Genomic DNA, 25,522 nt, shown 5'->3' with positions numbered 1-25,522 from the left:
GTTTCGTGAAATATCCTCCATCTCTGCCTCTCCCCACACACACACACACACACACACACACACACACACATCTGATTCTGAAGTGACTACAGGCCCAGTAGCTTTTTGATATAATTGAAAGAGCCTCTCTTCTTTAGGTGTGTGCCTTGGGATGCAGCTCGCAGTTGTGGAGTTTGCACGGAATGAGCTTAACTGGGCAGGTATGAGCGGACATATCTATTTATTAAAACGTTTCGTGTTTGTACTAATGTGTGAGTGTACTGTTAATTGCATCGCTCTCTGATGGGACCCATGCAATGCTCCCTGTAAATTTTATTTGGCCCACGCAGCCCCTTTAATGGGAAACGCAGCCCATTTAAGCGTCCTGCGCATGCACATTTTTTTTTTCAATGTAAAAGCCCGCAAACCTGCTGGGCCCATGCTGACCATGTGGTATCAGTCACGTGATTAACGGGGAGCAATCAGATCCGAGAAATACAACAGGTAAAATTATAATGCTTCACAATATGCCTGAGATGATAATCTTGATTCCTGAGATGAAGGGGTTGTCTTATGAAGAAAAGTTGAGCAGATTGGCCTATACTCATTGGAGTTTAGAAGACTGAGGTGTGATCTTATTGAAACATATAAGATTCTGAGGGGGCTCGACAAGGTGGATGCAGCGAGGATGTTTCCCCTTGGGGTGGGGGGTGGGATATCTAGAACTACAGGATAATGGGCCCAAGTTTCCACATGATTTGCGCCTGATTTTTAGGAGCAACTGGTGGAGAACGGACTATCTTAGAAATCGCAATTCTCCACATTTTTTTTTCTGCAGTTCTAGTCAGGTAGAACAGTTCTACTTTGGAACATAACTTTTTCTTCAAAAGGGGGCGTGTCCGGCCACTGACGCCTGATTTGAAAGTTTCCACAGTGAAAACGTACTCCAAACTAACTTAGAATGGAGCAAGTGAAGATTTTTGTAGAACTGAAAAAACCTGTTCTACACATTAAAAAAATCAGACGCAGGTTACAAATTAGGCGTCCAGAACGAGGTGGGGGGGGAGGGGGGGGAAGGGAGTCATTAAATTCTACAATAAATCCTTATTTATACTTCTACAAATATTATACAAATAAATCCAACCTGAATAAACATTTATAAGCAAAGAAAAGATTAAATAAACCATCTTCCTACCTGTGTGAAAGTGCTTCAGCCAGGGAGAATTCTGCAGGCGTTCGTTCCCGCGGGGGGGGGGGGGGGGGGGGGAATTAAACAGCCGTTTTTCCCGCGGGGGAGGGGGGAAGGAGACAGTGAGAAGGCTGCAAGTGCTGATGTGCTGATGGCAATGTGCTTTTATTTAAAAATGTTCAAAAATTAAACAGCTACAAAGAACTACAAAAATGGCCGAGTGCCAATGTTTCCCTCACACTGAGCATGCGCGAACGCTCCAACGCGCACGCGCAGCGTTGCCGGCAGGAAAAAAACTAATTTAAATAGTACCCACCCCCTCCCACTTACAAAATCGGTGCGAGTGTAGGCTCCGCCCCCCTGGGCGCCATGCCAGGCAGACAAGGAGCTGCAGAACGCTCCAGAATCGCGAGGTTTTTTTTAGGCGACGTTTTAGGCGCAAAAAACGGGCGCCCAGCTCGGAGGGGCGCCCATTTTTTATCGTGTGGAAACTTGGGCCCATTGTTTCAGAATAAGGGGGCGCCCATTTAAAACGGAAATGAGGAAGAATTCTCTGAGGGTTGTGAATCTGTGGAATTCTCTGTCCCAGAGAGCTGTGGAGGCTGAGTCATTGAATATATTTAAGGCGGAGATAGACAGATTTTTGAAGGACAACGCAATAAAGAGTTATGGGGAGCGGGCAGGGAAGTGGAGCTAAGTCCACAATCAGATCAGCCATGATCTTATTGAATGGCGGAGCAGGCTCGAATGGCCGACTCCTGCTCCTATTTCTTATGTTCTTATTGTTCATTGTAGAAACTTGAAAATTTAAGCTGATCTAAGACCCAAGCATTGAAAGTTGCAGTAACTAAAGATCTGAGCAGTCAAACTGTGATTCTAACTGAAGACAGACCTGAGACTGAACCAGCAAAATCACGGGTTGCAATCCCTGAGGCCAGTCAGTCACAATTTATATTGTAAAATCCCCGTTCATGAGCAGTGCCGCAGGAGATAAATTAGCATTTATTAAATTGTGGATTGGACTATCATTTTGATATCGATCAATTTTTGAAATATCAGAGTATTTTTTTCATGATATTTAATGTTGGCTCCAGTGATTTTTTTTTTCCCGGTGACTTCAATTTGTATTTCTGGATTACAACAGTCGCTAGATTTCAACAGCCTATTCTCAACTATGACTAAAACATGGTAGTCATTTATATACTTGCTAATGTTACAGCTTTAAATGTGAACCGTATGTTTTCAATCGAATCGGTTTATCTGGTGAACGTTTTTCAAGATGATCATTTTCATTGCTTTCATTTTCCCATCGAGGAAATTTATTTACTAATGCTCCAGTTTATTAATCGGAAAAATGAGCTCTTAAAATAGTGCAGTGTGTATGTAAAATGTTGGCCAAAAGTCAGCACCTTTTCTTCCAGTCAGTGTCATTGTATCATCACTCATTCTGTGGTTAGGTTTATTCAGCCGAGTTAAGAAAAATGTAAAAGTTGTGTTTTACATACAGTATGTTTTATTACATGTTACATATTTGCTTTTGCAGATGCCAATTCTACTGAATTTGATCCAAATACAAACTATCCTGTGGTATGTAAGCAATATCTACTAAGTTAATTTTATATACCTGTTACATTTTTAACTCTTCCTACTTTTCCAGACTGAATTGGTTAACCATTTCCCATGAAACAATTGAGAATCTCAGTGTTGTCCATCTTTCTGTGTACCTCTTGAACAATGAATCGTAGAAATTTATGGCACAGAAGGAGGCCATTCGGCCCATCGTGTCCACGCCGGCCGACCAAGAGCTATCCAGCCTAATCCCACTTTCCAGCTCTTGCCCTGTAGGTTACGGCACTTTAAGCACACATCTAAGTTCTTTTTAAATGTGGTGAGGGTTTCTGCCTCTACCACCCTTTCAGGCAGTGAGTTCCAGACCCCCACCACCCTCTGGGTGAAAAAGTTCTCCTCAAATTCCCTCAACCTACAGGTTGAACCTCTGTGGTTCGGGACCTGACCAAAGAATTTTCCAAACCACGGGAGGTCAGTATATGACTGTACCAATACACCCTATGTAAGCATACGCCTAGCCTAGGCTTAACGGCACCTGTGGAGTGCTGCTCACCGCTCTCCTCATTTAGGGGTAAATTGGAGCTAAATAATAGCACAGAACACTGAGAGCCAAGACTGCTGGCCAGACGTAAACAAACTTTGCGGAAGCGCGGGAAACCGGGGACGCCGCCTGCGCAAAGCGGCAGTTCCGCAAACTAATGCCGAACCACGGATGTTTCCGGACCAGAGAGGTTCAACCCTGTACCAATTACTTTAAATCTATGCCCCCTGGTTATTGACCCCTCTGCTAAGGGAAATAGGTCCTTCCTCTATTTCTTTTCAACTTTTAGCCACATTGCTATTTGACAGAAGGCCCACTTGCCTTTGCGCATGGCATGTCAAAGTAGCACTGTGCTTTGTGTCCTCTGTGCCACGACCTGATTCATTTTCTCTGGAGTTGGTCATCTGGTGGGCCAGCTATGAAATGACCATTCACCTGTAGCCTCTCTCTGGTCCGGTTGGCATTGCACTCTCTCATTGCTACGGCCTTCAGAAGGTGTAACGCTCTCTCTTGCTCCCATGGCCTTGTTTGTTGCTGATCCTGATCTCGTATACGGATTTTAAAAAATTGATTTAATTTATTTTAAATTCCATCCCCTTGTCCCGTATCATCCCCGGTTGTCACAGCGTTATTTTGTTTTTAATCATTATTTTCTTCTTCTCCTATCCCTCCTCCGAGGTTTAAATCCAATGTTAGAATTGCAGGAATGGGGAGCAGAGAGGGGAAAGAGGAGAACCGGGCTTTATCTCGGAACTCGTGCTAAATGATGTATGGAAATAGTATCGAATTTTAAGAGCGTTGATTAGCGCTTATCCAAAAAGCTGATTGTAAAACGACTGTTTGAACGATAGGGTTATGGGGAGCGGGCAGGAAGGGAAGGGAAGGGAAGTGGAGTTGAGGCCCAGATCAGATTTGCAATTTCTTATCTTATGTTTACTTGGAAGGCAGATTGACGATTTTATGGTGCGTAATCTTCATCGCTTGGATGTTGGATGCATGGGCCGTGAAAATGCAGTCGGAGGCTCTGTGCTAAAAGAGGCCTCTGACCACACAAATATTTACGAAAGTACCCGGCGTTCCCGGAGGAACGAACACATGCGCTCCGAGGCCTCCAATCGCAGCCCAGCGTAAGGGCCCACCTATCCCAGGAGCGTGTGCGTGGCCTGGCATCACATGGGCCGGACCAACCAGTGAAAATGGAGTATCCTCATTCACAGTAATGACGTGTTCCATTTGTATGGAGATCGCCGTTTCTGTGAGGGGATACCCCGAAAAATACACACACATTTTAAATAAGTAAGAAAAACACTTCACATATTTAAAATTAATTGAAATTGAATTTAATTAAATGTTTTTGACAAAAAAATTACTTTTTTAACTTTTGATAGGGGTAAAAATGAACTTACCTTAATGGACAGGATTTTTAATATAAAAATTATTGATAACATTTTATTTTTCTATCTTGTAAAACTCTTACGCTGGTAAAAGCAGGCCTTGCGCTTGCTTTTACCAGGCGTAAGAGTTTGAAGGACATTCGCTGGGCAGGAATGGGGCAAATAGCCCAAATTCCCGCCCACGGAGGCCCTTCTCCCAGGGATGCATTGCAATGCCAAATGAACTGTTGACAGTCCACAAGTGCGCTTTGCGCGCCTAAACCCGGAACTCGCACGTTGTACGCACCCGAAGCGCGCGCAGTTCCAGGGCCAGTGATAGAGATTGGGAGCTCCCCATTCTTCCCTTAAGTTGCGGAGCTGGTCAGTGCTCTGGGCCTCGGCGACTTTTCAATGCGAGAAAACGCGCAGCCGCGGTATTTGGAAGGGGCCGCCCATCCCCTTAAAGGGGCAGCACAGCCAGAGAAATTAACGGGAACTTTAAGGATCATGCTTATTCCTGCCGGTACTGGAAGGCTAATTTATCTAGGGAAGTATGTAAATTGTCTGGCTTGCCTTCCACAGTGACCATGGCTGGTATTGTGGAAGGATGGGAATGTGGTCTAACTGTTTGTGTACTGCATCAGTCATCCGAATTATACTTATTTCAGTCTATTGTAAAATTGACTTTTGTTGCTAACTTTGAAGCAATACAACAACAACCTGTAACATTTTATATAGCGCCTTTAACGTAATGAAATGTCCCAAGGCACTTCACAGGAGTATCATGAGATAAAAAGTTTGATACCGAGCCACGCAAGTAGAAATTAGCGCAGGTCAAAGAGGTATGTTTTAAGGAGCGTCCTGAAGGAGGAAAGAGAGGTGGAGAGGTTTAGGCAGGGAGTTTAAGCTTGGGGCCCAGGCAGCTGAAGGCACGACCACCAATAATGGTTGGGCGAATATAATCAGGGATACTCGAGAAGGCAGAATTAGAGGGGCGCAGGTATCTTTGGGGGGGGGGGGGGGGTTAGGGGAGGAGGGAGTGCTGTGGGGCTGGAGGAGATTACAGAGATATGGAGGGGCGAGGCCATGAATGGATTTGTAAACGAGGATGAGAATTTTGAAATCGAGGCGTTGCTTAACTGGGAACCAGTGTAGGTCGGCAAGTACAGGGGGTGATGGGTGAGCAGGACTTGGTGCGAGTTAGGACACAGGCAGCCAAGTTTTGGATCACCTCTAGTTTACGTAGGGTAGAACGTGGGAGGCCGGCCAGGAGTGTGTTGGAATGGTCAAGTCTAGAGGTAACAAAGGCAGGGATGAGGTCTGAGGCAAGGGCGGAGACGGGCGATGTTACGGAGGTGGAAATAGATGGTCTTAGTTATGCTGCGGATATGTGGTCCAAAGGTTATTTCAGGGTCAAGTATGACAGCAAGGTTGCAAACAGTCTGGTTCAGCCTCAGACAGAAGTTGGGGAGAGGGATGGAGTTAGTGGCTGGGGAACGGAGTTTGTGGCGGGGACCCAAACAATGGTTTCAGTCTTCCCAATATTCAATTGGAGAAAATGTCTGCGCATCCAGAACGGAATACAGAGATATGTCAGAGGGGTGTGCAGTTGGGCGATTGGGGTGTCGGCCCCCATTTTCCAAAATAAAACTGGAACTAGGGGTCACAGTCTAAGGATAAAGGGGTAAGCCATTTAGGACTGAGATGAGGATTATCCGACAGTCACGCGGGATGCCCTGAGCCACCTCCACGTCAGGGGGCAGGTTCAGTAAAGGACCAGTGCAAGATTTGAGAGATTAAGGAAACGCAGCCTGTGCACTTGGTGCTATGTGTCCTTAATAATTGGCCCTGCTCTGGGAGACTCGAAACGTCAAGGTATCTGAAATGGAATGCTGAATATGTACAATTGTCGACACGTTGTCTCAACACCTATAGCACACCATGCTGCAGAGGGGTAGGACATTGCATTCTAAATAGTGACTTCAGTGCTGGTATGTCCTGCCACTGGACCAAGACCTCGCTCTGTCAAGCCCGTGTGGTGGCTGGTGTGCAACGGCCACCACACGTTAAAAGAAATCCACGCGCAGGCATCTTTCACACTTGAGGATGTAGTTTGGGTTCTTCTTTCGAAACACTTGTGAACTCATCCTTTTTTTTGGCGTGGAAGCAAGTCATCCTCGTTTCGAGGGACCGCCGATGATGATGATGATGATGTCGTACTACTTGAAGATTTTAAAATTCTGTCTCATTTTGTGCAGGTGATTGACATGCCCGAACACAATTCCGGGGATATGGGAGGCACCATGAGACTCGGCAAGAGAAAAACATTACTGAAGGGGCAGCATTCTGTGCTAAGTAAGGCTTCACTTCTATATTTTGGAGTTGCACATCTTTGCTTCTCTTGTTTTGGTGCTTGTTTTCCCCATCGCTTTCAGCTGCTGCTTGACACAAGGCTCCAGCGGGTGAAAGAGTAGCAATTTGGGGTGTGGCCTTGTGTCGTGGGGCGAGGTCCTGGTCAGTGGGGCTGCATCGCCCGTCATTGGAAGCTCGACCAAGCCACTGCACTCGAGCTGTGTGAAAGCAAGATGTGTGTTTGCTACATCACTGTGACACTTGCTATAGCATTAATCTCCTGTCCGCTCCACATAACAACAACTTGTATTTATATAGCGCCTTTAACGTAGTAAAATGCCCCGAGGTCTTTCACAAGAGTGTTATAAAACAAGATTTGACACCGAGCCATGTATAAGGAAAGATTAGTGCAGATGACCAAAAGCTTGGTCAAAGAGGTAGGGTTTTAAGGAGCGTCTGGAGAGAGATGGAGAGGTGGAGAGGTTTAGAGAGGGAGTTAAAGTTTGGGACCTCCAGCTGAAGGCACGGTCACCAATGGTGGAGCGATTTAAAGTAGAGGACGCTCCTGAACAGGCAAATATAGCTCTCCTGATAAACACCATCTCTGCAGCACTCCCTCAGCACACAATTTGACCCCAAACCACGCAAGGAGAAATTAGGACAGGTGACCAAAAACTTGGTCAAAGAGGTAGATTTTAACGAGCATCTTAAAGGAAGAAAGAGAGGCGGAGAGGTTTAGGCAGGGAGTTCCAGAGCTTGGGGCCCAGGCAACAGAAGGCACGGCCACCAATGAGTGATTATAATCAGGGATGCTCAAGAGGGCAGAATTAGAGGAGCGCAGACATCTCGGGGCGGGGGGGGGGGGGGCGGCTGGAGGAGATTACAGACCCTAACCAGTTCATGAACATGCTAATGAGAACTGTGCCTGTGCGTATTGACTTTAAGGAGAAAGAAAGCCTGGGGGAGGTGTAAAGTACGCAGTACTGCCCCCGCCCCCGCCCTCAATCTGTACAACAAGAGAAAATTAAGGACCGTTGCATTGGTTTTGTTAGTTTGCCTTTGGAGCAACGCACAAGTTAAGGCCTGGATTTATAACTGGAGTCACTTGTGTAGATTGTATGGACGGCTTGAATGTCCCTGGTTCATGTCATCCAACAAACTATCCTGGATACTTGGTAGAGCTGTAATATGTTCCTGTGGTTGTGGCACTGATTGGTTACCCGGCTGGATTAAGCTGCCAACTTTGTAAGTAAGTGGAGCCAATGCCGGGTCCAGTGTAATTTACATCAGAGATGTCCAAAGTGAGAGGAATGCAGATATGGTCCGGGGTGAAATTGACCACCTTGGGAAATGCGACGAGACGGTGCATTTTGAGGCTGCTGCGACTAATTAAGCGAGAATGAGTACATGGATGGTGCAGCATTTCTTTCGAGACGCCTCTCTTTCTTTCCCCCCCGTTGTACTGCAGGGTTACCTCTGGCTGGTGAGAGCAGCAGTCCGCAGAAATCCTGTGATAGTCAGCTTCTGCCGTCAATGGTAGGCGCAACCTGAGAGTGGATAGGAAGGAGCTGTTTCCCTTAGCAGAGGGGTCAATAACCAGTGGGCATAGATTTAAAGTGATTGGTAGAAGGATTTGAGGGGAACAATTTACACCCAGAGGGTGCTGGGGGTCTGGAACTCGCTGCCTGAAAGGGTGGTAGAGGCAGAAACCCTCACCACATTTAAAAACTACTGGGATATGCACTTGAAGTGCTGTTACCTTCAGGGCTACGGACCGAGAGCTGGGAAGAGCTCTTTGTCGGCCGGTGCAGACACAATGGGCCGAATGGCCTCCTGTACCGTAAATTTCTATAATTCGTACCTCTTGGAATGGGATTTACCGTGAGGGCATAGAAACAACATATATACCGGCAGATAGCTTGGGTCCCTTTTGCAGTCTGGTTGTAGATGGGCTGAGCTGTCTTGTCACCTGTACAGGCCACTAATGTGAAAAAAGCCGCCTTTCACGACCACCGTATGCCCCAAAGTGCTTTTTGAAGTGTAGTCACTGTTGTAATGTAGGAAACGCAGCAGCCAATTTGCACACAGCAAGCTCCCACACACAGCAATTTGATGACCAGATAATCTGTTTGTGATGTTGATTGAGGGATAAATATTGGCCCCAGGACACCGGGGATAACTCCCCTGCTCTTCTTCAAAATAGCGCCATGGGATCTTTTACGTCCACCTGAGAGAGCAAACGGGGCCTCGGTTTAATGTCTCATCTGAAATACGGCACCTCCGACAGTGCAGGGCTCCCTCAGCACTGCACTGGGAGTGTCAGCCTAGATTTATGTGCTCGAGTCCCTGGAGTGGGATTTGAACCCACAATGTGTTTTCATACATCTCAGACACTGGGCTGATTGGGCAGAACATTCCGATAGTGATGATGCAGGTATGGCAGCTGAAGTTTAGTTCGACTATCCTGTCACCAAGACCTGTGCAGTGAAGGAATCTCTGAAAGAAATGGGATGCAATATTCTCTGTTCTCAAGCCCGACAATTGAGTTTGACGTGAGGTGCTTTGTTAAATTCCTCACCAGAGGCCACTCTGAGATGGGGGTGGGGGGGAGTGACCCTGAGCAGATTTTGCTGGTTTTTGTTTGGAGAAATCATCATCATAGGCAGTTCCTTCGGAATCGAGGAAGACTTGCTTCCACTCGAAAAGTGAGTTCTCAGGTGACTGAACAGTCCAATACGGGAATTACAGTCTCTGTCACAGGTGGGACAGACAGTGGTTGGAGGAAAGGGTGGGTGGGGAGTCTGGTTTGCCGCACGCTCCTTCCGCTGCCTGCGCTTGTTTTCTGCATGCTCTCGGCGACGAGATTCGAGGTGCTCAGCGCCCTCCCGGATGCTCTTCCTCTACTTTGGGCGGTCTTTGGCCAGGGACTCCCAGGTGTCGGTGGGGATGTTGCACTTTATCAGGGATGCTTTGAGGGTGTCCTTGAAACGTTTCCTCTGCCCACCTGGGGCTCGCTTGGAGAAATACTGACTGGTAGGATTGATCTCACCGTGCAGAACCCAGTATTAACGTGCTCCAGACTGTGCTTCTGACTGATGTTCTCGCAAAGCTCGGCCATGCAGTAACGGGAAAGATCCCACACAGGCCGCTCATCGGCTTCGGTGCTGTAAATACCGCCCGCACAGATTTAAAGGGACCAAGCACTTAAAGAAACAGGCCGTGCAGGACAAAGCACAGCTTACGGGGGACATTGATTCTGATGTGTCTTCCATTGGCAGGTAGTTTTTCTTCTTGGGCAGTCCCACGGGGTCGAGGATGACTTGCTTCCACACTAACAGCAGTTCTCAGGTGACTGATGAGCCCAGTGTGGGATCTACAGTCTCTGTCACCGGTGGGGCAGACGGTGGTTGGAGGGACGGGTGGGTGGGGGGCTTGGGTTGCCGTGCGCTCTTTCCGCTTGGCTTCCGCTTGCTCCCGTGATGAGACTCAGTGTTCGGTGCCTTCCCGGATGCTTCTCCTCCACTTTGAGCAGTCTTGGGCCAGGGATTCCCAGGTGTCGGTGGAGATGTTGCACTTTATCAAAGGGGCTTTGAGGGTGTCCTTGAAACGTTTTTAATAACCGGTTGTGTGAGTGTCTAATTAAATGTGACACAATCACTCACCACTCTGAATATTATAGCACTGAATTGATGCGGTAAAATGAATCATATTTGAAGTTCTTGGGTAATGCAGCCCAGAGGGAACAATATTTGAAGTTGTGAGTGTTGCTAAGCATATTTGCTTACTCTCAGCATTATTTCAAAGAGTGCGCAATACTAACCTATAAATACTGCAGCTTTACCTTCTGTTCCCTGGAGAAATGCCTGAACCAGTTATCTGTCTGTACAAGTCTTCAGCTTTTACTTCCATTAGATACCGTGGAGCGATTTTGTTTTGGTTTGCCGGTTGGAATGGGACATTGTCCCAGACTGGTCATGTGACACGGTTTGGCCTCCGTGGGGGAATCATTCCCCCCCCCCCCCCCTGACCTACATTGGCTCCCGGTTAAGCAAGGCCTCGATTTTAAAATGATCACCCTTGTTTTCAAATCCCTCCGTGGGCCTTTCCACTCCCTATCTCTGTAATCTCCTCCAGCCCTGTAATCTCCCTATACCTCTGTGTCCACCCGTTCTGGCCTTTTGAACATTCCCCCATTTTAATGGCTCCACCATCGGTGGCCGTGCCTTCAGCTGCCGAGGCCCCAACCTCTGGAACTCCCTCCCTAAACCTCTCCATCTCTCTCTCCTGCTAAAAACAACCTCTTTGACCAAGCTTTTGGTCACCTGCCTCAATATCTCCTTATCTGGCTCAGTGTCAAATTCTGTTTGATAATCGCACCTGTGAAACACCTTGGGCGGCTCTACCACACTAACGACGTATAAATACAATTTGTTGTTGAAACTGAGATTCGAATTATTTTAAACAACGATCCTATTGAATTTGTCTGAAGAATTGATGGGGGCGGTGCCCGCAAATAGGAGCATATGTGGCAACGATCAACTCCTGTCAAAGAAATATATAATCACTTCATTTAATATGTGCACGAAAGTAACCTTACTGCAGCAGAAAGAGCAAGAGCTGAACGTGGGTAAAATGTGGATTTCATAGATTCATAGAACGGTTACAGCGCGGGAGGAGGCCGTTCGGCCCGTCAAGCCCGTGCCGGCTCTCTGCAAGCGCACTTCAGCCAGTCCCATTCCTCCGCACTTTCCCCATAGTTCTGCAAATTTTTGTCCTTCAGGTACTTATCCAACTCCCTTTTGAAAGCCGCGATTAAGTCTGCCTCCACCACCCTCTCAGGCAGCGCATTCCAGATCCTAACCACTCGCTGCGTAAAAACATTTTTCCTCGTGTCGCCTTTGGTCCTTCTGCCAATCGCCTTAAATCTGTGTCCTCTGGTTCCCGACCCTTCCACCAATGGGAACAGTTTCTCTCGATCTACTCTGTCCAGACCCCTCATGATTTTGAACACCTCGATCAAATCTCCTCTCAACCTTCTCTGCTCCAAGGAGAACAACCCCAGCTTCTCCAGTCTATCCACGTCACTGAAGTCCCTCATCCCTGGAACCATTCTCATAAATCTTTTCTGCAACCTCTCTAAGGCCTTCACATCCTGCCTAAAGTGTGGTGCCCAGAATTGAAAAAGAGACCTATATTTATATAGCGCCTTTTACGACCACCAGATGTCTGAAAGTGCTTCACAGCCAATGAAATACTTTTGAAGTGTAATCACTGTTGTAATGTAGGAAATGTTCAGCAATAAGTGCAGTTCTCTTGCATTAACTCAGTTAAGTCAATACTTAACAAGCCGGGAGCCAGACTGCTCTTAAGTCAACAACTCTCGGTCACAAAGGTTTTCTTTAAGTGTAGAATGTGGTTTATTTCACCCAAAGTTCTATATTCTCTGGTTCTCCTGGTGCATTTTGGATATTAAGGGCACTTTGCGATCATGGTTTGTGTCTTTCCCATCTGCTTCCCTCTCCTACGTTCCACTCACCCATCACCACCTGTGCCCCGTGTCCTAACTCACACCGAGTCCCACTCACCCATCACCCCTGTGCTCGCTGATGGTGTCCTAACTCACACCGAGTCCCGCTCACCCATCGCCCTGTGCTCGCTGACCTACATTGGTTAAGCAACGCCTCGATTTCAAAATTCTCATCCTTGTTTTCAAATCCCTCCATGGCCCTCGACCCTCGCTATCTCTGTAATCTCCTCCAGCCCCACAACTCCCCCGAGGTGTCTGCCCTCTTGAGCATCCCTGATTATAATCGCTCCACCATTGGTGGCCGTGCCTTCTGTTGCCTGGGCTCCAAGCTCTGGAACTCCCTCCCTAAACCTCTCCGCCTCTCTACCTCTCTCTCCTCCTTCAAGACACTCCCTAAAACCTACCTCTTTGACCAAGCTTTTGGTCACCTGCGCTAATGTCTCCTTATGTGGCTCGGTGTCAAATTTAAAAAAAAATTAATCTCATAACACTCCTGTGGAGTGCCTTGGGCTGTTTCACTATATTACAGGTGCTATATGAACACAAGTTGTTGTTCCTTCTCAGCGGATATACATTTAGCTTCCTGACACGGCCATAGCTCAGTGACCTAAAATGTGCAATTGTTGTTATCACTGCCCTCTGAAAGATTTTTTAACCGTATTGAAATTCAGAATTATAATCCTGGATTTTGCTGCAGGAACACACCAGTGCTGACAACATTTCACAACCACTTCACAGAATGGCACAGCACAGATCGTGTTCGTGCTGGCTCTTTGAAAGAGTGATCCAATTAGTCCCACTCCTGCTTTTCCTCCCATAGCCCTGCAACATTCACCTCTCCTCCCCCGCCCCAAGTATTTCCCTTTTGAAAGTTATTTTTGGATTTGTTACCACTGTCCTTCAAACAACTCACTGCATCGAAAAACTCTCCCCATTTCCAAATTAAAAATGAATATGGCCCTGAAATCACGGTCTCTCGGGGAGGGTACAATGTGTGCGTGTCCGAAGAGGCCCCACAAGTTCCAGGTTTAGACACACGAAGCGCATGCATCTGAACCTGACACTTGTGATCTGCCAAAATGTCTTGTGACAGATCGAATGCATCCCCGGGAGAAGGGCCTCCGCGGGCAGAGATTTGGGCTATTTGCTCAAGTCCCGCCCAGCGAATATCCTTCAAACTCTTACGTCTGGTAAAAGCAAGTGTCGGGGCTGCTTTTACCAACGTAAGAGTTTTAATGGATAGAAAAAATATATTTTATTATTTTTATATTTAAAAACCGTCCTCTGAAAACAAGTTTATTATTTTTTTAATTTCAAAAATAATTTTTTTTTAAACATTTAATTTAATGCAATTTCTATTCCTTTTTTTAAAAAAGTGAAGTCTTTTTAAATTTATGTTTGCGTTTTATTTGATTTATGGGATATTCTCATTGTAACGGGAGCCCGGAGCTCCCAGTACGATCAATGAGAATACTACACTGATTGGTGGTCCGACCCACGTGACCACAGGATGCCCATATGTTCCCGGGATGCGTGGGCCCCTGTGTATCCAGGACTCGGAGCGCGAGTGTTTGTTCCTCCGGGAACGCCAGGTACTTTCAGGGGGGGGGTGGGGGAAAACATTTTGGTTGGAGGCGTCCGCCCGCGCGAAGCCTCGGGCCACTGTTTTTGTCCCATTAATTCAACAACGATTTGGGCATCAGCCCAGTTCGTAGAAATCTTTACTCAAAATATTTTGCTTGAACCAAAGCTCGCCAAAAAACAGAAAATGCTGGCAGTACTCAGCAGGTCAGGCAGCATCTGTGGAGAGAGAACCAGAGTTAACGTTTCAGGTCAGTGACCTTTTTCTCACTGTTTTCAAAACCTTCTTTGCTTTCTTTCACTTTCAGGGAAGTTGTATAAGGATCGGGAATATGTTGAAGAACGACACAGACATCGATATGAGGTACAAACAGCGTTGCTTTTTTTAGCACTTTCTACCGTATAGTTTGGAAAAACTGAGTTTTTGAAATGTGTCCATTAACAACATGCAACATTTTTATTGTAAACGTTTCTTCTCGAGTCCATCATGGACATCAAGTATGTCTTTCTCTCAATTTACTTACAGTTTTAAGTGTACATTTTTCTGTTAATTAGCTATTTTTATTGCACGCTAATCCTTTTACGCCAAACCTTTCTTCCATAAGAACATAAGAATTAGGAGCAGGAGGAGGCCCGAAGGCCCCTTGAGCCTGCTCTGACATTCACTAAGATCACGCTGATCTTCGACCTCAACTCCACTTTCCCGCCCAATCCCCATATCCCTCGATTTCCCCCTAGAGTCCAAAACTCTTTATCGATCTCCGTCTTGAATATACTCAACGACTGAGAATCCACAGCCCTCTGAGGTAGAGAATTCCCAATCGCATTCCACCCAGAAAATTCTACCTAATCACGTTGGAGCAAAGAGGGAAAAAATCCTTCCATCTCTCTTGTCTTTCAGGTAAACCCCGCAATGAAAAGTAAATTTGAAGAGTGGGGATTTCAGTTTGTTGGTCAGGATGTGGAAGGGGAACGGATGGAAATAATAGAACTTGATGGTAAGTGGAAAGAGTTTGTCGTCATAGAAAGCGTGCTAGAAACTGAGCTATAACGCTCTGCTCTATCTTCCATCTAAAATATCTTGACTCACTGATCACACAACAGTTTTGTAAAGTTTGCTGTACAACAAGACGGAGGCCATTCGGCCCATTGAGTCTGCGCCAGCTCTTTCGAAGAGCGATTCAGTCAGTCCCACTCCTCCGCTCTTTCCCTGAGTCCCCGCCATTTTTTTTATCCTTCAGGTATTTATCCAATCCCCTTTTGAAGCCTACTATTGAGTCTGTATCCACCTCCCTATCGGGCAGAGCATTCCAATCCTAACCACTCGTTGCGTAAAAAAATGTTTTCCCTCATGTCCCCTCTGGTGCTTTTGCCAATCACCTTCAATCCGTGTCCTCTGGTTATCGACCCTTCAGCCATTGGAAACTGTGTTTCTCTTTATTTACTCTGTCTAAACCCTTCCTGATTTTGAACAACTCTATCAAATTTCCTCTTGGCCTTCTCTGCTTCAAGAAGAACAACCCCAGCTTCTCCAGTCTGTCCACGTAACTGAAGTACCTCATCCCTGGAACTGTTCTGGTAAATCTCTTCTGTACTCTCTCTAAGGCCTTCACATCCTTCCTAAAGTTCGGGGCCCCGAACTATCTGCATCAGCGTTTTGGATAAGATGTTGTTTGTGCAGTAGTAAAATGTTAAATATATCCCCAAACTGCTGACTGTATTAAATGGGGAACTGGGGGAAATTCACTGCTTCAGTGTTATCTTGGGAAAACATTCTGTGAATTTCAAATGATGCCTCTTTTAGTTTTATAGTCAATTTAGTTTTGGACATCCTTTTAGATACACCCTCTTATCACACAACGATCTAATTTGCATGGCGGTGTCATGGTATGTTTGATTAGTGAAGGAAGAAAAGCGATCGTGGCTACTGACTCGGGATATTGCCGTAGATTTTATGGTGTTCAAAATATTGTAGTAACTTAATGACATGTCTTGGTGGTTCTTTTATTTATTCGTTCATGGGATATGGGCGTCGTCGGCAAGGCCAGCATTTATTGCCCATCCCTAATTGCCCTCAAGAAGGGGGTGGTGAGCCGCCATTTCAGAGGGCATGTAGGCCAGACTGGGTAAGGGCGGCAGATTTCCTTCCCTAAAGGACATTATTGAACCGGTTGGGTTTTTACGACAATCTGGTAGTTTCATGGTCACCATTACTGATTCTAGCTTTTTATTCCAGATTTATTTATTAATTGAATTTAAATTCCCCAGCTGCCGGGGTGGGATTTGAACTCATGTCTCCAGATTCTTAGTCCAGGCCACTGGATTACTGGTCACGTAACATAACCACTATGCTACCGTACCCGTTCTGATGATATATACCATTTCTTGACTAAGTTTGTTAACGTAAGAATTAGGAGCAGGAGTCGGCCATTTGGCCCCTCTAGCCTGCTCCGTCATTCAATAAGATCATGGCTGATCTTCGACCTCAACTCCACTTTATCCCCATATCCCTTGATTCCTTTAGTGTCCAAAAATCTATCGATCTCGGCCTTGAATATACTCAACGATTCAGCATCCACAGCCCTCTGGGGCAGAGAATTCCAAAGATTCACCACCCTCCGGGTGAAGAAATTTCTCCTCATCTCCATTTGAGGATAAACTTGGTCACGCCCAATGGCTTTTATTGAGTTTTTTTTTCCCCCCCCTTTCGAGATTAATTGCCTCACGTGATTCAAGAAAAGTGCGTTTTTTTGTAATTGAATGGAGACTTTGCGGAAATGTTCTGACCGCTATCTCTTTCAGATCATCCCTATTTTGTCGGCGTGCAGTATCACCCAGAGTTCACCTCCAGGCCCATGAAGCCTTCTCCGCCTTACTTTGGCCTCATGTTGGCCGCTGCCGGGAAGCTTCAGCGTTACTTGGAAAGAGGTTGCAGGCTGTCGCCTAGGTAACATCTATCTATCTGTTGTATTTTTATGTGCGTGTGTATATGTATAGGCCTGTGAGCTTTCCAATGGCTCCGTGCAGGGTCAGGACTGAGCTCTCATTTGGCGGAACTTCTACCGTTTCCGGTTGGGTTCAGGGGCAACCTGTCCCCAAGATGCAAGTGCCCACTTCATTGCTGAAACGAATAGCATAGACGCATTTAAGGGGAAGCTAGTTAAACACATGAAGGGAGGAAGGAATGGGAAGATGTGCTGACAGGGTGAGATGAAGTAGGGGTGCGAGGAGGCTCGTGTGGAGCATAAACAGCGGCACAGACCTGTGGGGCTGAATGGCCCGCTTCTGTGCTGTACTTTCTACGTAACTGATGACAGCCAGCCTGACAAACATCCAGAACCAAAACACACAAACTTTTATTTATATAACATAGCAAAACGTCCCAAGGTGCTTCACAGGAGAGCTATCAAATAAAGTTTGACACCGCGTCACATAGAGAGATATTAGGGCAGTTAACTAAAAGCTTAATCAAAGAGGTAGGTTTTAAAAAGTGTCTTAAAAAAGGAGAGATGGGGCACAGAGGTTTAGTGAGATAATTCCAGAGCTTTAGGGCCTTGGCAGCTGAAGACATGGCCGCCAATGGTGGAGCGATTTAAAATCATTCATTGAGGGATAAATATTGGCCACGACACTGGAGATAACTCCCCTGCTCTTCTTCGAAATAGTGCCATGGGATCTTTTACATCCACCTGAGAGAGCAGACGGGGCCTCGGTTTGACTTCTCATCCCAAAGACGACACCTCTGACACTGCAGCGCTCCCTCAGCACTGCACTGGGAGTGTCAGCCTAGATTTTTGTGCTCAAGTCTCTGGAGTGGGACTTGAACCCACAACCTTCTGACTCTGACACTGAGCCATGGCTGACACTGGGTGGCCCAACTGGTCGGGTTTGAATGGCAGTGACTGCTTAACAACAGAGAACTTTGCATTCTGCAGATTGGAGAATTTAGGGAGACTTTTAATAAGGCACAGGCTTGCAGATTAAGAATATGGTTTAGTTATACCTGTAGTCTCACTGAACCATTGGGAGGGGCTTCAAAGCCATTCAGAGCAGGAGGGTCCCAGAGTGGATTCCTGCTCTCTGCTGATCTCTGCCATATCAGTAGCTGGAGCACTGTTCCTGCTTTGGGCTCAGGAAGGGTCCATTCCTGCTCTGGGCTAAAGAAGCGACAGTTCCTGCTCTGGGTTGGGAAGGGATAGTTCCTCCTCTGGGCTAGGGAAGGGGCAGTTCCTGCTCTGGGCCAGGAAAGGGTCAGTTCCTGCTCTAGGCCAGGGAAGGGTCAGTTCCTGCTCTGGGCCAGGGAAGGGTCACTTCCTGCTCTGGGCTAAAGAAGCGACAGTTCCTGCTCTGGGTTGGGAAGGGATAGTTCCTCCTCTGGGCTAGGGAAGGGGCAGTTCCTGCTCTGGGCTAGGGAAGGGGCAGTTCCTGCTCTGGGCTAGGGAAGGGATAGTTCCTGCTCTGGGCCAGGGAAGGGTCAGTTCCTGCTCTGGGCAAGGGAAGGGTCAGTTCCTGCTCTGGGCGAGGGAAGGGTCAGTTCCTGCTCTGGGCGAGGGAAGGATCAGTTCCTGCTCTGGGCGAAGGAAGGGTCAGTTCCTGCTCTGGGCTAGGGAAGGGTCAGTTCCTGCTCTGGGCTAAAGAAGCGACAGTTCCTGCTCTGGGCTAGGGAAGGGATCGTTCCTCCTCTGGGCTAAGGAAGGGATAGTTCCTGCTCTGGGCTAGGGAAGGGATAGCTTCTGCTCTGGGCGAGGGAAGGGATAGTTCCTCTTCTGGGCGAGGGAAGGGATAGTTCCTCTTCTGGGCGAGGGAAGGGATAGTTCCTCTTCTGGGCGAGGGAAGGGATAGTTCCTGCTCTGGGCTAAGGAAGGGATAGTTCCTGCTTTGGGCTAGGTAAGGGATAGTTTCTGCTCTGGGCTAGGGCAGGGACAGTTCCTTCAGGGCTCCTACTCTTGGTGGGTTCCTAAGGCGCTAATGTCAGGCAGTTGCTAAATGAACACTAGAAATTTTTTAGCGACGGGTAACAAAATTCAGTTTGTCTGCCCCAACAGTGGAGCGGAGCGCTAAAGGAAGTGTCCCATACCTCTCTCAGGGCGCAGGGCTGGGGGAGCAACTGAAGACCCCGGGCTAAAGAGCTGGCCTCTGAGCGCCCGGTGAGAGGCCTCTCTGCAAAACAAAACTGGAACAAAAAGCACACAAAACATTCCCCATACATTACTCACCCCAAATAAAGTTAAATCGCACACAAAAATATATCACTCCCACTTCCCTCCTGCAGTCGTTCCTTCCCTCGCTGCCCCGGGACAGCTCTGCACGCCAGCTTTCTCTGGCGGAGTCACTAGGGGGCGCTACGGGTGCAGCGCAAACCAAATGTTGCCTCTGTGTCTATACCATGGACGTTGCACACCGGCGCGGCGCTCCCGGGCAATACTGCTCAGCACCGCCGGTACCTGCACACAGAATTTGCCGAGCGACACGAATGCCGACACTCGCGGCTGCAAACCCTTTCGCGTCCCCTGTAGAAATGTCTCCCCATTAATCTCTGTGCGCGGGATGGAGGTGTGTATGTGTAAATTATCCTGTGATTGTGCTCTCTCCAGGGATACCTACAGTGATCAGAGTGGGGGCAGCTCACCAGATTCTGAAATTGTTGATCTAAAGTTGCCGTCTGTTCCACCACAAGAATAATACTTGGTGAGTTTTGTGTCTGGTCTTGGATTTGAAAACCGCCCCGGTTCTGTCGACCATGACCAGCAGTGTAAATCCGCTTAGAGCACACGAAGATTTTGGACGGTGCTCCTTTGAGGAAAAGAAAGAAAAAGCTTGCACAATATAAGGAAAGAGATTTTAAGTATTTGTCTCGAGGACGATACTATTTATTAAAGCCGTTCTGTGCTTTATAAGTATATTATGGCAGGCTTTCCAAATTTGAGAAATTGTTTTAGGTTTGTCATCTTTCACGCTTTCCGAACGACCCGTGGCAAATTACCGCCCATAATGCACGTTGAAGCATAACAGCCAACATGCACACAGCAAGCTCCCACAAACAACAATGTGATAATGACCAGATAAATCTGTTTTACTGATGTTGGTTGAGGGATAAATATTGTCCCCAGGACACCTGGGATAATTCCCCTGCTCCTCTTCGAAGTAGTGCCATGGGATCTTTTATATCCACCTGAGAGAGCAGACGGGACCTCGGTTTGACGTCTCATCCAAAAGACAGCACCTCTGACAGTGCAGCACTCCCATGTGTCAGCATGGATTTTTGTGCTCAAGTTCCTGGAGTAGGACTTGAATCCACAACCTTCCAATTTCAAGGTGAGAATGCTGCCCACTAAGCTGAGATGACCTGCAGACTCTCTTCAATACGTGGCTTCAGGAGTGGTGCAGGAGGAGCGATTCAAATTCCTGGGACATTGGAGCTGGTTCTGGGGGAGGTGGGACCAGTACAAACCGGACGGCCTGCACCTGGGCAGGACCGGAACCAGTGTCCTAGGGGGGAGTGTTTTCTAGTGTTGTTGGGGAGGGGTTAAATTAATACAGCAGGGGGAACCTATGCAGGGAGACAGAGGGAAGTAGAATGGGGGCAGAAGCAAAAGATAGAAAGAGGAAAAGTAAAAGTGGAGGGCAGAGAAACCCAAGGCATAAATCAAAAAGGGCCATATTACAGCAAAATTCGAAAGGGACAAAGTGTGTTAAAAAGACGAGCCTGAAGGCTCGGTGTCTCAATGTGAGAGGAGTATTCGTAATAAGGTGGACGAATTAACTGCGCAGGCAGCTATTAACGAATATGATATAATTGGCATCAGGGAGACGTGGCTCCAGGGTGAGCAAGGCTGGGAACTCAACATCCAGGGTTATTCAACATTCAGGAAGGATAGACAGAAAGGAAAAGGAGGTGGGGTAGCGTTGCTAGTTAAAGAGGAAATTAACTCAATAGTAAGGAAGGGCATTTAGTGCAGATGAGGTGGAATTTGTATGGGTAGAGCTGCGGAATACCAAAGGGCAGAAAACGCTAGTGGGAGTTGTGTACAGACCACCAAACAGTAGTAGTGAGGTTGGGAACAGCATCAAACAAGAAATTAGGGATGCATGCAATAAAGCTACAGCAGTTATCATGGGCGACTTTAATCTACATATAGATTGGGCTAACCAAACTGGTAGCAATGCAGTGCAGGAGGATTTCCTGGAGTGTATTAGGGATGGTTTTCTAGACCAATATGTCGAGGAAACAACTAGAGGGCTGGCCATCCTAGACTGGGCAATGTGTAATGAGAAAGGACTAATTAGCAATCTTGTTTTGCGAGACCCCCGGGGAAGAGTGACCATACTATGGTAGAATTCTTTATTAAGATGGAGAGTGATACAGTTAATTCAGAGATTAGGATCCTGAACTTAAGGAAGGGTAACTTCGATGGTATGAGACGGGAATTGGCTAGAATGCACTGGCAAATGATACTTAAAGGGTTGACAGTGGATAGGCAATGGCAAACATTTAAAGATCACATGGATGAACTTCAACAATTGTACATCCCTGTCTGGAGTAAAAATAAAACTGGGAAGGTGGCTCAACTGTGGCTAACAAGGGAAATTAGGGATAGTGTTAAATCCAAGGAAGAGGCATATAAATTGGCCAGAAAAAGCAGCAAATCTGAGGACTGGGAGAAATTTAGAATTCAGCAGAGGAGGACAAAGGGTTTTAATTAGGAGGGGGAAAATAGAGTATGAGAGGAAGCTTGCTGAGAACATAAAAACTGACTGCAAAAGCTTCTATAGATATGTGAAAAGAAATAGATTAGTGAAGACAAACGTAGGTCTCTTGCAGTCAGAATCAGATGAATTTATAATGGGGAACAAAGAAATGACGGACCAATTGAACAAATACTTTGGTTCTATCTTCACAAAGGAAGACACAAATAACCTTCCGGAAATACTAGGGGACCGAGGGTCTAGTGAGAAGGAGGAACTGAAGGAAATCCTTATTAGTCAGGAAATTGTGTTCGGGAAATTGATGGGATTGAAGACCGATAAATCCCCGGGGACTGATAGTCTGAATCCCAGAGTACTTAAGGAAGTGGCCCTAGAAATAGTGGATGCATTGGTGATCATTTTCCAACAGTCTATCGACTCTGGATCAGTTCCTATGAACTGGAGGGTAGCTAATGTAACGCCACTTTTTAAAAAGGGAGCGAGAGAGAAAACGGGTAATTATAGACCGGTTAGCCTGACATCAGTAGTGGGGAAAATGTTGGAATCAATTATTAAAGATGAAATAGTGGCGCATTTGGAAAGCAGTGACAGGATCGGTCCAAGTCAGCATGGATTTATGAAAGGGAAATCATGCTTGACAAATCTTCTAGAATTTTTTGAGGATGTAACTAGTAAGAGTCGACAGTGGGGAGAACCAGTGATGTGGTGTATTTCGACTTTCAAAAGGCTTTTGACAAGGTCTCACACGAGATTGGTGTGCAAAGTTATAGCACATGGTATTGGGGGTAATGTTTGACGTGGTTAGAGAACTGGTTGGCAGACAGGAAGCAGAGAATCGCGATAAACGGGTCCTTTTCAGAATGGCGGGCAGTGACTAGTGGGGTGCCGCAGGGCTCAGTGCTGGGACCCCAGCTATTTACAATATACATCAATGATTTAGATGAAGGAATTGAGTGTAATATCTCCAAATTTGGAGGTAACACTAAGCTGGGTGGCAGTGTGAGCTGTGAAGAGGATGCTAAGAGGCTGCAGGATGACTTGGACAGGTTAGGTGAGTGGGCAAATGCATGGCAGATGCAGTATAATGTGGATAAATGTGAGGTTATCCATTTTGGGGGTAAAAACAGGAAGGCAGAATATTATCTGGATGGCGGCAGATTAGGAAAAGGGGAGGTGCAACGAGACCTGGGTGTCATGGTTCATCAGTCATTGAAAGTTGGCATGCAGGTACAGCAGGCGGTGAAGAAGGCAAATGGCATGTTGGCCTTCATAGCTTGAGGATTTGAGTATAGGAGCAGGGAAGTCTTACTGCAGTTCTACAGGGCCTTGGTGAGGCCTCACCTGGAATATTGTGTACAGTTTTGGTCTCCTAATCTGAGGAAGGACATTCTTGCTATTGAGGGAGTGCAGTGAAGGTTCACCAGACTGATTCCCGGGATGGCAGGACTGACCTATGAGGAGAGACTGGATTGACTGGACCTGTATTCACTGGAGTTTAGAAGAATGAGAGGGGATCTCATAGAAATATATGAAATTCTGATGGGACCGGATAGGTTAGATGCAAGAAGAATGTTCCCGATGTTGGGGAAGTCTAGAACCAGGGTCACAGTCTAAGGATAAGGGGTAAGCCATTTAGGACCGAGATGAGGAGAAACTTCTTCACTGAGTTGTTAACCTTTGGAGTTCTCTACCGCAGAGAGTTGTTGATGCCAGTTCGTTGGATATATTCAAGAGGGAGTTGGATATGGCCCTTACGGCTAAAGGGATCAAGGGGTATGGAGGACACAAACAACCTTCCGGATATAAAAGAGGTCAGAGGGTCTAGTAAGAAGGAGGAACTGAGGGAAATCCTTATTAGTCGGGAAATTGTGTTGGGGAAATTGATGGGATTGAAGGCCGATAAATCCCCAGGGCCTGATGGACTGCATCCCAGAGTACTTAAGGAGATGGCCTTGGAAATAACGGATGCATTGACAGTCATTTTCCAACATTCCATTGACTCTGGATCAGTTCCTATGGAGTGGAGGGTAGCCAATGTAACCCCACTTTTTAAAAAAGAAGGGAGAGAGAAAACAGGGAATTATAGACCGGTCAGCCTGACATCGGTAGTGGGTAAAATGATGGAATCAATGATTAAGGATATCATAGCAGCGCATTTGGAAAGAGGTGACATGATGGATCCAAGTCAGCATGGATTTGTGAAAGGGAAATCATGCTTGACAAATCTTCTGGAATTTTTTGAGGATGTTTCCAGTAGAGTGGACAAGGGAGAACCAGTTGATGTGGTGTATTTGGACTTTCAGAAGGCTTTCGACAAGGTCCCACACAAGAGATTAATGTGCAAAGTTAAAGCACATGGGATTGGGGGTAGTGTGCTGACGTGGATTGAGAACTGGTTGTCAGACAGGAAGCAAAGAGTAGGAGTAAATGGGTACTTTTCAGAATGGCAGGCAGTGACTAGTGGGGTACCGCAAGGTTCTGTGCTGGGGCCCCAGCTGTTTACATTGTACATTAATGATTTAGACGAGGGGATTAAATGTAGTATCTCCAAATTTGCGGATGACACTAAGTTGGATGGCAGTGTGAGCTGCGAGGAGGATGCTAAGAGGCTGCAGAGTGACTTGGATAGGTTAGGTGAGTGGGCAAATGCATGGCAGATGAAGTATAATGTGGATAAATGTGAGAGTGCTGAGCCTGTGGAATTCTCTACCACAGAAAGTTGTTGAGGCCAATTCACTAAATATATTCAAAAAGGAGTTAGATGTAGTCCTTACTACTCGGGGGATCAAGGGGTATGGCGAGAAAGCAGGAATGGGGTACTGAAGTTGCATGTTCAGTCATGAACTCATTGAGTGGTGGTGCAGGCTCGAAGGGCCTACTCCTGCACCTATTTTCTATGTTTCTATGTAAATCTCTCTCTTTACACCCAGGTGCCGCTTAATTCAACAGATCTGAGCAATTGGCGACTTGAGCTGCGACGTCTGTTTGATTTTACAGTATTACATATCCGTGCTGGTACACCTCCGGTCTGTTGGTCTGTCCACACATCATGTTGTCAGAGAACCATTGTTTTGTTTGTTTTAATTTACTGTTGCTGTTTGCAGTGTGATGTCAGACAGCGAAAATTCTCCTCCATTGTTTTATAAAAAGGAATTTGCCATTTGATCTCATCTCTGGGCCGCCTGCACCCATTTCGAGTTCAACTTTGAATCTTGGGATTTTTCTCTCTGGCCACATCAAATCAAAGTAAGACGATGTATTGCAATTAATAAGCTGATCACGTGGCATCCATTTGGGACATTGTTATGTAACTGTAGTTGTCTGTTTTGAAAAGTTTCAATCCTAACCCAAACTCCATTTTAAATTGTGGTTCCCCCACCAGTTCTGAATCGGAAACCCCCCCCAATGCTACCTCTGCAAAACGTGACCTACACAACGTACTATTTTTATTTTTATTTAGACTTGTGTGATTAGTTTGAGGTCCTCGTGACGTATTTTCTTTATACCTCAACGTGTTGCTGGTGGTTACGGACACATGCACCATTCTGTTACTCTCGGGGTGAAACTGGGAAAGTTAGTGTTACTTGATGAAAGATTTTAACATTTTTATTTTTACACCAGGGTGAAAATAGTTGATTTTGTTTAGAGAATGCAATCCAAATGCAGGTACTGTCAGACATAAAATAAAACGGTCTGTAATTGGG

The 25,522-nt window shown here is 46.4% G+C and overlaps 1 protein-coding gene across 4 annotated transcripts in view; it reads left to right on the top strand.

The window, feature by feature from the left end:
• ctps1b (CTP synthase 1b) overlaps positions 1–25,522 on the top strand; it is a 62,875-nt gene extending 37,353 nt beyond the window's left edge. For all 4 annotated transcript variants that reach the window (XM_070898793.1, XM_070898791.1, XM_070898790.1 and 1 more), the window contains 8 exons: positions 138–200; positions 2,712–2,755; positions 6,910–7,006; positions 14,420–14,475; positions 15,013–15,109; positions 16,914–17,058; positions 19,706–19,799; positions 24,749–25,522. In XM_070898793.1, the coding sequence (XP_070754894.1) occupies positions 138–200; positions 2,712–2,755; positions 6,910–7,006; positions 14,420–14,475; positions 15,013–15,109; positions 16,914–17,058; positions 19,706–19,793 (590 nt within the window). In that variant the 3' untranslated portion in view covers positions 19,794–19,799; positions 24,749–25,522. The remainder of the gene's footprint in view (positions 1–137; positions 201–2,711; positions 2,756–6,909; positions 7,007–14,419; positions 14,476–15,012; positions 15,110–16,913; positions 17,059–19,705; positions 19,800–24,748) is intronic.

Source organism: Pristiophorus japonicus, chromosome 14 (assembly GCF_044704955.1).
Source record: "Pristiophorus japonicus isolate sPriJap1 chromosome 14, sPriJap1.hap1, whole genome shotgun sequence".
NCBI classification, from domain to species: domain Eukaryota; kingdom Metazoa; phylum Chordata; class Chondrichthyes; family Pristiophoridae; genus Pristiophorus; species Pristiophorus japonicus.
The sequence above is the reverse complement of the archived record's forward strand: the minus strand, read 5'-3'. Positions and strand labels throughout refer to the sequence as shown.